Consider the following 12,696-nt stretch of genomic DNA (forward strand, 5'->3'; position numbering starts at 1 on the left):
GGAAATGATGTTAGGCTGTATTTGTGAGGCCCAGAGGCCTGTTCTTCTTGTCGATAGCGAGTAGAGTGATATATATATATATATATATATATATATATATATATATATATATATATATATATATATATATATATATATATATATATCTTTTTAAACGAACAATACAATAGTTGTGAATCTATGTAGGTGTAAATTTTTTCTCCGATGCGGCTCTTGATTTTTTTTTTCGGAAAATTGGCATCTTGAGATTTTCTGGCCGCAAAAAATTATCTAGATAGGTCATGAGTTTGAGAAACCTCGTGAAGAACCTTAATTTTGGAAAAAAAAATCATATGAGTAATGTCATATTTATATACATCAGTATTGTAATAGCGTCATGTACTAATGTAAACCTCTCTTTAGTTCTTTGTTTATGCCCTTCTATGTTGGCAGATGTAATGGTTTACGTAAATTCCAAAGATAGACGATAAACGTTGGTACATGGTCTTTATTAAATAACGTGAGAATACACATAGAGAAAATAAGGTAGCACAAGAACAACTAGCTACGACGAAGGCGAGAGATGGACTCCCTTTAGAAATGAGCGAAGCATGTAACTTTCCTGGAACGGAAGCTCTAGCCCTGGGACCGACCCCTTTCCCACGACTAGCTTTTAGTCCCAAGAGCTCCCCCCCTGGACCGCTATCGTTGACGCATAAATGCCCAACTAACTAAGAAAGGAGATACCCGGAAATGCTTCTCGAATTGATGTTAAATACTTTACAGATTCTCCCCCCTGTTTTAAGTTCAATTTCCCAAATTTGGCTTATCCCCTTCTCATTAAACCCCCAAACTTTAATTGAACTCAAAACATTCCCTTCCCAAATTATTCACTTCTCGCCTACTAACATTCTACAGCATGAACTAGTAAACAATTACATAATACAAACACTACACAATACTTGCATAAGTAAACACTTACGTAGTATAAACTAACCACACTAACAACAGTAGTCAGAAACTGGATATTTTAACACTTCATTTTTCTTTGTATACTTTAAAATAGACTTTTTCCCCATACCCCTGAATTTGATGAGGACAAGGAAAGTTGGGATTATGTATAAACTTTGAATTAGGGCAAAAGGAATGACCGGGAGAGGCTAATTAATCCTGAAAATACCAGCGACAAATAAATGAAATTGCAGAAACTCTACCCTGCGAGGAATCATTAACATCTATCTGTGCAACAAAAAAAAACAACCCGTGAGGCATCAGAAACATCACACGTGAAATCAAAACTAGCTCCCTGTCCCTGGGTCGCCTCACCTCCCACTGCGGACTCAGTCCAAACGCAAAGTGCAACAAAAAAAACCCACCCCTCAGGCATCAGTACCATCCCACGGGTCCTTAAAACCAGCTCCCTTTTCCTGGGTAGCCAAACCGCCCTGCGAGGAATCAGTACCATCTCGCAGTGCAACAGAAAACCCATCCCGTGAGGCATCAGTACCATCCCACGGGACATCAAAACCAGCTCTCTTTTCCTGGGTAGCCAAACCGCCCTGCGAGAAAATCAGTACCATCTCACAGTGCAACAAAAAAAACCATCCCGTGAGGCATCAGAACCATCCCACGGGACATCAAAACCAGCTCCCTTTTCCTGGGTAGCCAAACCACCCTGCGAGGAATCAGTACCATCTCGCAGTGCCTTCTCATTATCATTGAGTCCAAATTTCACCCTAGTCAGCGCATAAATAAATTCCTCGGAAAAAGAAGACGTGTATCCTTTCCCCACTATCGGTTATATATGTTAATATTTTATTTCAACCGTATACGCAAAACATAAACCAAAAATAAAAAAGTATGCACAATTCAATAAAAAATACCTGGTGTAGTACGGTCTGATCCACTCCGTGAATAAATTTAGAGCAAATCTTCCAAGAACTACACCATCATCCCTGGCTTCTAAGGACACCTTAAATAACCTTCCTAATTTTTGCATCCTTCTATAGAATAGATATACCCTTTTCCTTAAATTGAGCCACGCCTACAAACTCTGCAACCATGTTGCCTATTATTTTGCCTGGGGTATATACTACAAGTAATCCACCTTTTAAACTTGAAAAATTTATAATTGTGGGATCCAGATTCCCAAAAAAGGAGCGAAACAAACCATGGGCCAAAAATGACGCAAAGTTTTTGAATCAGACCAATTTAACAACAACTGAAATTTTTGTAACTTTGCAACAAACTCAATTTTTGTAACTTTGTAACAAATTTTGTAACAAACTTAATTATTTTTCCACTTTCTGACTTTGTGAGTGGAGTTATTACTAAAAAAGGGTCAATTAGCGATCCTATTACTTGGGACTTTTGAGGCTGTTCTATTGGAGGATTAATTGGGGTGGTGCTCAGGGGAGTTGGAGGGTTTGTTGGGACCCATGTCTTGATCTTTTGAAGGTAATCATAAAGTTCATCTTGATCGAAATCAGGATCATTTGAGTCAAATAAAAGAGGTGGCAATATGCCATTTCCCCTCCACTGTTTTACAAAATCAAAAGCAACCTTTTTGTTATATCCGGTTTCCGCCGGATCAAGAATAGGAATAAAAACTGACATATTGAGATTAAAATTTGAAAAGTAGTTATTCTAAAAATTTAAATATTTGTTTTAAACACCGTTCTTTAATTACGGACGCTAAATTTTGGGCAATAACTTCACTTCTAACAGCAAGGGTATAATAAAATTTACTGGGTTGTTTAATCGTGGTAAATCACTTACGAAAGATATTCCTTTCCAGATCCAATTGTATTTGGTTTCAATTAAATCACTAGCGTCAAATGTAGTCACAATTGAGAATTAATTTTCGATTATCGAATTCAAAATGTTAAATTTTGGTTGGAAACTGTCAAATGTAGATCACACGTCGACTGTATAAAATCAGGTAAAATAAACCACCAAACGTAAAATGGCTAAGTGAAGGTAGAAATCAACCGGAGACTTTCAGTTGTAGAAATTTGAATTAGTATGTAAAAGCTATCGCGAGGAAATTCATATTAGGCATTGTGTAACAGCCTATTTCAAAATGTTAATTTAAAAGAAAGTGTTTCTCAAGAAGGCGCTTTGAAAAGAAGAAAGGTCAATACCTCGTAACGTTTCGATGTCTTTTTATCAGTCTTTTGTAGTATTTGCGGCTCAATATCACAAATACTTTTGGTAGCGGGCGAAATAGCTTTTAAATATGTTGCCAGTATTTAGCATAAGATGTCGTAAGTACTTATAACGGTCACTCAAATGTCACTTGGAGGTTTTCCCCTAGTGATATATGCTCCACTAGTCTTATCACTCACATCATAATATTTAATTTCAATGAAGTCATTCATAGCATATAACCAATTTTTTCTGAGAAAGATTATCAGTCTGTCTTGAGAAGCTCTCTAAGCAGTTTTATAACTATAAGATAACATGACGAGAGGACGACCTAAAAACGCAAATTTACAATTATTACAAATGATGATTCGTTTAAAAACAAATTGCCAACCAACTGAAGCATTAAACGTGATAAGTCGAAGAGAACTACCCGGACAATGCAATGGGTGAAAATGAACGGCCTGGACCACCAAATGAGACTATATCAATGCGAGCAGCTAAAGCAAATGAAATGGACAAATTGTCTGAAATAATGGAAATCCAAAATGAAGAAGGAAGAAAAGTGCAGCTAGAAGACTTTCAAAAAACGAGGAACAAAATGAATTAAAAATAAAAGTGAAGAACAAAGACATTTGTGGTTAGAAGATAAGCGACAGCGACAATCAAAACGTGTCATAAACAAACTTGAAGAACAAAGACAGTTGCAATTAGAAGACAAACGACAACGAGAATCAGAAATTGTCAAAAATAAAATCGAAGAGCAAAGACTCTTGCTGTCAGACATGAGAGAGTAAATATCATAATAGTCAAAATTTAAAGCGAAGAAGGAAGAATTGTGCGGTTAAAAGACAAGCGACAGCAAGAATCAGAACGAGGTAAAAATGGGAGTGAAAAAGAAAGAAATATTAGGTTAGAAGAACAACGCTATCACAATCTTTGACACCAACAAGGTGTGACACAGACCTAGTACAAACCTACACACATGCCGTAAACTATGGAAGTGTTAATTACAAGTCATTGGAACCCTTCAACAGTGCATGTATTCATTGTGGAGCCCTCTATTTTCCCGAGGAAAGATTAACAAACAAAGGTATTCATTTGGAGACTGCTGCTTGCATGTTTGAATTGCATTGCCACCTCTACAATTTCCAAATGAATTGGTTTGTCTTTTTTAGAACCTCACTTGCTCTCTAAAGAGTTCCATAATTGAATCTGAAACTTGAACTCATGTTTCGCTCTTGATTCATTCAACGTAAGCGACGATTGAACCATCATATGGCCAAATCTACTTTTTAGCCCCCTATGAAGTTGTTGAAGAACGCCTTGTATAGTCGCAAATCCTTTAAATTTGGGAATCTCAAGTAACCTAATGGATCTCTTGGAGGAAATATTGCAAGACACAAACAACGATGCCAAAGGCTATATGAAAATTTTAGAATTGGAGGATGATGTAAATCAACCTTCTACTTCACTGAAACAACAGCCTCCAAACCTGCAGCTCATTTGCACTGTGCTAGATGGTGTCGATTATAGACGGTTCAACACTCCCGCATGTTATGAAGTATGCGCTGTGCTTACTCTTGATGTTAACCATAGTTTTCCGTCAAATGAAATGGTTGTAAGACAACGTGGCAAAAATGTTGTCAATTTAAAAATACCGACTATTGTATTGAGCCGTTTACCTACCCCTTGTTTTATCCAGCTGGAACGTCAGGATGGATTACGAATAATCCATTTCGAACACCTTATGCAAGTCGGCCACATCTAACACGGTTTGAATTAGCGGGGTGTCGTATCGCTTTTCGACCTGAACATGCCAATAGCCTTTCTCTGCAACCCGTAACATCCGACCTGTGTCGGATTGGTTTTAATGCTTTGCATTTCGATGAAAGACTTTTTCAACAATATCCTGTCGATACAGATTTGTGTTTAGAATAATCACATCCAATGGATAAAATTATACCAGAAAACTATTATGGCCGAAAACTACGTTGATGTTACACGACTTAGCTTAGAAACAGAATGCAGTCGTTGGCGAAAAAGTAACACTACCACCATAATTCAACGAATCAACACGCTACGATGATCTTATATCGGCTGAAATTCAAAATACCGACGATCCTTCATTAAGAGAATTAGTCTTAAAGTGGATGACTCATAATCCGCGTGGGGAGTTAAATCCAAATGTAAGTTGTATGATCAATAAAAATGGAAAATTGCAGTGGTGCATCGATTATCCAGTGCAATAAAATTTAGTTATATCTTTAGCGGATGATCAAAAACCAAAGTATCGGCGTCGTTATGATTCCAAATTACACAAAATGAGCAAAGAAGCATTTTCGAATGACCCCACTGTTTATCGAAGAGACTCCAATAATCACTGAGTTACTTGAGGTAATCGTCATGTAACCACATATAATCCTTATATGCTCAAAAATTTCAATGTCACATCAGTGTCGAATATGTTGGCAGTATAGGTCCGGTAAAGTATTTATACAAATTCATCTACAAAGGACCAATGTTGGGCGATATTTTCATTAATCGATATATCGCTATATTTACTTCGATATTCAATATATCGATATCGATATTTCGGATCAGGTTTTGCTATCTCATTGATTTGCCGAAGTTCAGTAACGCAAATGGTAAAGAAGAGTATTTTGTATAACTTTTTTTTCAAAATTCAAATACTATAAAATCAAATGATAAAAATAAACTTCGATTACATAAATTATTATAATACAAACCCAGATTTGGAATTATTCGGACTCAGGAAAGAGAAAAACAAACTACTGGCTTGTTGGTTGTTTGTTATCTGTTTGTTTTTTGTTTTCTGAGGGGGGAAGGCCATATCCAGTGGGTGGCTTTTGGGCCTGAACCCCCTGAAATTTTTGTCCGACCCGTAAAAAAACAAAAATGCATGTAGACAAATTTTCGACTCATTTTTGTAAGATTTCTTTTACCTGCAAGTAAGGAGCGATCCGGCTCAATGGTAACCGAAACTCTAAAAAACAGAATTTTGATACCAATAGATACATCAAAAGAATCAGATTTTAATTCTGATTTCAAATATATAACTTTCATCAAGTTTTGTGTTACCCATCAAAAGTTACGCGCCTGAGAAAATTTGGCTGATTTTCGAAAAAAGGGGAAAGACTCCCTAAAAGTTATAGAACCTTGACGAAAATCACACCATCATATTCAGCGTATCAGAGGACCCTACTGTAGAGGTTTCAAGCTCCTATCTGCAAAAATGTGGAATTTTGCACTTTTTTGCCAGAAGAAAGATCACGGATGTGTAAAGTATTTAACATCAATTCGAGAAGCATTTCCGGGTATCTCCTTTCCTAGTTAGTTGGGCATTTATGCGTCAACGATAGCGGTCCAGGGGGGAGCTCTTGGGACTAAAAGCTAGTCGTGGGAAAGGGGTCGTTCCCAGGGCTGGAACTTCCGTTCCAGGAAAGTTACATTCTTCGCTCATTTCTAAAGGCAGTCCATCTCTCGCCTTCGTCGCAGCTAGTTGTTCTTGTGCTACCTTATTTTCTCTATGTGTATTCTCACGTTATTTAATAAAGACCATGTACCAACGTTTATCGTCTATCTTTGGAATTTACGTAAACCATTACATCTGCCAATATAAAAGGTTTCAGGTAGAGGTTTCAAGCTCCTATCTACAAAAATGTGGAATTTTCCACTTTTTTGCCAGAAGAAAGATCACGGATGTGTAAAGTATTTAACATCAATTCGAGAAGCATTTCCGGGTATCTCCTTTCCTAGTTAGTTGGGCATTTATGCGTCAACGATAGCGGTCCAGGGGGAGCTCTTGGGACTAAAAGCTAGTCGTGGGAAAGGGGTCGTTCCCAGGGCTGGAACTTCCGTTCCAGGAAAGTTACATTCGTCGCGCATTTCTAAAGGCAGTCCATCTCTCGCCTTCGTCGTAGCTAGTTGTTCTTGTGCTACCTTATTTTCTCTATGTGTATTCTCACGTTATTTAATAAAGACCATGTACCAACGTTTATCGTCTATCTTTGGAATTTACGTAAACCATTACATCTGCCAATATAAAAGGGCATATAGAAAGAACTTAAATAGAGGTTTACAGAGTGGTGACAGCAGGACTTTACAGATGCGTGTTTATTTGTTTATTTGTTTTTTTTTCCCAGGGGTAATCGTATTGACCCAGTGGTCCTAGAATATCGTAGGAGGGCTCATTGTAACGGAAATTAAAAGTTCTAGTGCCCTTTTTAGGTGACCAAAAAAATGGAGGGCAACTAGGCCCCCTCCCACGCTATTTTTTTTATCAAAGTCACCCAATTAAAATTTTGAGATAGCCATTTTGTTCAGCATAGGCGAAAATCGAATAAATATGTCTTTTAGGATGATTTAATCCCCCAGAATTCCCAGGGGAAGGGCTGCAAGTTATGAACTTTGCCCATTGCTTACATATTGTATTGCTTATTGGGAAGTATACAGACATTTTCAGGAAGGATTTTTTTCTGGTGGGGGGGGGCGAGAGGAAGGGGTTACTCGGTAGAATTTTTCCGTGGAGGATGTTTCATTGGAGTAAGGGACATGTCTATGAAGGAGGCACATGATTTTACATAATTATTTTAAAAACTATCGGAAATAAAATTAAAAAAACAAGTTTTTTCAACTGAAAGTGAGAAGCAACATTAGAAATTACAATGAGAAGAAATTATTAAGTATATAAAGGGGTTCACCCCCAAGTCAATACCTCGATCTTTACGCTACAGTCTTTTTAGTGCTTTCAAAAGAGCTATCTATTCTAATTAAACGGCCTTTGTGATTCAGGTGTTTTGTGAATTAAATTTTTTTTTAACTTTTAACGTAAAGAGCGTGGTATTGACTAAGGGTAGAACCCCCTCATATACGTAATAACATATATGTAATAAACAAAACAATAAAAAGAACAAGCGATACGGCTCAATAGTAATCGAAACTTTTAAAGACGGAATTTTGATGTCAATAAATGTATCAAAAGAATGGGCTTATAATGCTGATTCTAAATATATAAATTTTATTAAGTTTAGCATTACTCATCAAAGGCTACGGGCCTGAGAAAATTTGCCTGATTTTTTAAGAGGGGGGAAACATTCCCTACAAGTTAAAGAATTTTAATGAAAATCACACCGTCCGATTCAGCGTATGAGAAAACCCTTTAACATAGGTTTCAAACTTATATCTGTAAAAACCAGCAACTTTGTATTTTTTGCCCGAAGCAAAATATATGAATATTGAAGTTGGTTACGTAAGTTAACTTGTAAACTACGTCAGAACCAAGTTAAGAGGCAGCCATTTAGCAAAAGAAAAGTAAAATTTTTATGCAAATTTTGTTTGCTTATTCAATGACGGTGAGCCAAAATAAAAGCTGCATTAACTAAAAAACGATCAGAAATTAAATTTAAAAAAACAAGTTTTTTAAACTGAAAGTAATGAGCGACATTAAAACTTAAAACGAACAGAAATTATTCCGTATAAGAAAGGGGCTGTCCCCTCCTCAGTGCCTCGCTCTTTACGCTAAAGTTTGACTCTGTCTCACAACTTTATTTTTTAAAACAATAAAAAACTTTAGCGTAAAGAGCGAGGCGTTGAGGAGGGGAGATCCCCTTTCATATACGGAATAATTTCTGTTCCTTTTAAGTTTTAATTTCGCTCCTTACTTTCAGTTTAAAAAACTTGTTTTTTTTTATTTAATATATTAAAAAGAAGAAAACTATCCAAAATCAGATGTTAGTCTGGTTATTACTTTGCAGCGCGTATAGTTATTTAGAAGTAATTTCATTGAATAGTTTTTCAGTATTTCTATTTTCTTAAACTATTTCTTATACAAGTAAGGACCCTTTCCGAAATTAACGTCCATTAATTAGCTGTTTATTTCTAGTGTCAGAGATTTAGTCTACATTTGCTGTCAAGTTTCGTCTGGGATGCGATTTTTAGAGTCATTAAACTTTGTTCACCGGGATCTTGCGGCAAGGTAAGAAAATGTTTTGTAGTCATTCATCAATGTCAGAAATAATTTGACAACATATAAAAGCAAACAAAAGACATATTTTTAAAAAAATCAGTCGTGCTTAAATAAGGCAACTCTTCAATAAAACTGTTATATAGTAGTGAATGCGTTCTAGAATTCTATTCAACTTGAAAATAAAATTCTTGACTACGAGTGGTGTAAGAAATAGCAATTGGGAAACTGCATTCGAAATGATTTAAACTCTTTTCATAAAGACGATACTTTTTTTGTCAACATATGAAGAACTGTGTATATTGCAATATTTGCGATTGCATATTGCATCTTTGTGGTTTTTATGCAAAGTGGCAAAAGAGACGAAAATTAACGAACAAGAGAGTAGTGAAGAACTATGGTACGCATGTTGGTTTCCCATGTTGATTTGTAAAAAAAAATACATACTCTACTAAATTATCTGACTTATTTATTCATGTTCATATGTACTTTAATTTTATTTCATATCGCCTAATGTTAGCGTTTTCGGACTTCATTTCTTTCGGAGCCTGCTTGTAAGGGCGGTTCTTTGGTTGGACTTATACGAAAGGTCCCATGTTATCTAAAAAAGCTGTTGTTATGTTAGTGTCGGTAGAGCTTAATACAGTTTAAATACTTTAATTTCATAACTTTCTTTCTTATATTTAATATTAACGAAGAGCAGACATGAGGAGCCACCATGATGCACTAACGATTTGTTTTGACAGTTGCAAAATAAATATAGAAAAGGATATACATGCACGATGAGGGATAAGCTACCACGTAGATCCTTCAGTGCCATTTAGGGGGAGGAGGAAAAGTTTGAAGCAACTAAAGGCAGAGAATTGAAGATGGAATGGGTGACTGGGCTTAAGTATTTCAAAAGATCTCATCTTTTGCATGACGTACAATTGGTAATAGGGCCTCTGTCCCTAAACGTAACATGCTAAATGGATTTGTTCAGTTCGTTTTCCAGAATATCGTTTGGTTCTCTAGATACTTAGGTATTTTAATTTCACTAAAAAGCGCTATGTCTCCCATTTTCTTTGAGTTTTGAAGAATGAAAACGTGAGTTGCTTTTGCCCATTCTTGAAGACTCAGTCAAGAAGGCTTGTTGTATGTGACAGAGCCAAACACCCAGATTCGGTTCTCGGGCAACTGAACCCTCCTTGAACTGAATCCTTGCAACGAAACTCTCATGCAGCTCACCGTCATTTAAGTCAACCCCCTGTTTAACTGAACCCACGCGCAACTCAATCCCATCCAAATTAACCCCCCATGCAACTCAACCCTCATTCCACTCAACCACCGTGCAATTCAGCCCTATACAAATCAATCCCCATGCAACTCAACCCCCGTTTAACCCAGCCTTTTCCCCCCCAAAATCCCATTCAAATCAACCCTATTTAGCTCAAACCTCCTCAAATCAACAATTAAACTATAAAATGTAATTCAGCCAGCCCTTTTTGTCAGAAGTTCTAAAAAGATTTTCAGTTAAAATGGGTTCAGTTAAATTGTTACGTGCACACAAACCAAATTCATTATTGTTTTTTTTAATATATCTAAAAAAATTGAACTTTTATTTCAATTAATATCATATTTCAAAAATGTAATATTTTGCAACTGAAAATAATTTAATATCATTTCAATGTCCGTAATGATGTCAACACCAACAATTTTAGGTCAAAAACACCAAAGCCGTTATTAACTACCACTAATTTTCGTTTTCATCACGACTAATTTGAAAATAGATTATTTTTACCTCCATTTTTGCTATTTTTGAATGTTTTCCTATTGCGTGAAAGCAAGCTTAAAAAATTATTTGTGGATTAAACACAAAGGATTAACATGAGCATCATACAAATCTTGAAATTTAAATTTGGGGGGTAACTTGCCCGAAGTCCTTTCCTGTGTATACCAAGTAATCACTCAATTTATTTATAATAAATTAATGTATTTTTAATTACCAGGACCAGAATGGTTAAGCCTGTGTACAAAATCGTATCCAGGATTTTATTTTTTCTGGGGGTGGGTTAAAAAAAGTTTAAAAAACGCATTAAAAAATTGTTTATATGCATTTTTGTAACGTTTCAGGATTTTATTTTTTCTGGGGGTGTGTTAAAAAAGTTTGAAAAAACGCATCAATAAATTGTTTATATGCATTTTTGTAACGTTTCAGGATTTTATTTCTTCTGGGGGTGGGTTAAAAAATTTTGAAAAAACGCATCAATAAATTGTTTATATGCATTTTTGTAATGTTTCAGGATTTTATTTTTTCTGGGGGTGTGTTAAAAAAGTTTGAAAAAACGCATCAATAAATTGTTTATATGCATTTTTGTAACGTTTGAGGATTTTATTTTTTCTGGGGGTGGGTTAAAAATGTTTGAAAAAACGCATCAATAAATTGTTTATATGCATTTTTGTAACGTTTCAGGATTTTATTTTTTCTGGGGGTGGGTTAAAAAAGTTTGAAAAAACGCATCAAAAAATTTTTTATATGCATTTTTTTTCGTTTTTACGAGTCGGAAAAAAATTGTGGGGTGGATTCAAAACCTCTGTTCCCCCCTGGATACAGCCTTGCCTGTTTACCAAATTTGTTGAATTAAAAAGAAAAAATTTGTATTCTTTATCCGAGTAAAAAGGAATTAACAGTTCGATTTTGATCCATTAAGGTGTTGTTGATCTTGATTTAGTTGGTTTTCATTGTTTTTGTTCAGTTCGTTTTGCACACTTTTTTAAGACATCAAGTGGTAAAAGAACAGAAGAGATGTGTTAGTTTAAGATCACTCCAAACATGGAGCAATAAACAGTGAGTTGGCTCGTTACCGTATAGTTACATGCCAAAGAAGAAGCAAAGCATGGAACCGCACATAATATATTACGTGTCTTTCCAACGTAAAATTATCATCCAAACCAATGCCTTGTTGGGCAAACAGATAGACATTTATAGTCAGGATTAAAGTCGTAAAAATCAACCGCGCTTGCTATGAGCCCATAAATTCTGAAAAATAATGAACTTATTTCATGGTAGCCCTACATAGGTGTGAAGTCACGCCTTGAGAACACCTTTTTCATTTAATTTCTATTTATATTATCTTGTCCGAACATTTGTACAAATAATGAAGCAAATCTACTTGTTTAATTCTGTCATGCATATAAATGAATTTGTCACCAAATTGATTCTGAATATGCTCACTCGAATGTTAAATGGTATTTAATTAGGTTACTTAGTTATCTATTGGACAGCAGTGAGCTTTTCTAGCTCATGATTCAAATTTGCCTCAATGGCTTTGAATGACGAACATAAAACATGCAAAAAGGGGAACATTTTAAAAGCAGCTTTAAACTCACTTTGCATTTAAACTGCTGAAAGAGCTTAGCTGATTTGGCTTAATATATCTATTTCTAAAAGATTGTTCGATCTTCAATCAGCCTCTTCAAGCCTTTCACAGTTTTATTTCTCCATCGCTTGTAGAGAGATTATATGGGCACGAAAGCCAACACTGGTCTAAATTTAACAAAGGCTTTGTGTATTTTTGCAATTCATATTGAGAAATTTTTAATAAACT

General features: G+C 35.6%; 1 protein-coding gene across 1 annotated transcript in view; it reads left to right on the forward strand.

Moving 5' to 3' along the window:
• Ddr (discoidin domain-containing receptor 2) overlaps positions 1-12,696 on the forward strand; it is a 191,375-nt gene that overhangs the window by 161,646 nt on the left and 17,033 nt on the right. Inside the window, exon 14 of the mRNA XM_089104637.1 lies at positions 9,029-9,121. Within this exon, the coding sequence (XP_088960763.1) occupies positions 9,029-9,121 (93 nt within the window). The remainder of the gene's footprint in view (positions 1-9,028; positions 9,122-12,696) is intronic.

The sequence above is a fragment of the Artemia sp. Qi Xiang Cuo genome, chromosome 18 (genome assembly GCF_049724085.1).
Source record: "Artemia sp. Qi Xiang Cuo chromosome 18, ASM4972408v1, whole genome shotgun sequence".
In the NCBI taxonomy this organism is placed as follows: domain Eukaryota; kingdom Metazoa; phylum Arthropoda; class Branchiopoda; order Anostraca; family Artemiidae; genus Artemia; species Artemia sp. Qi Xiang Cuo.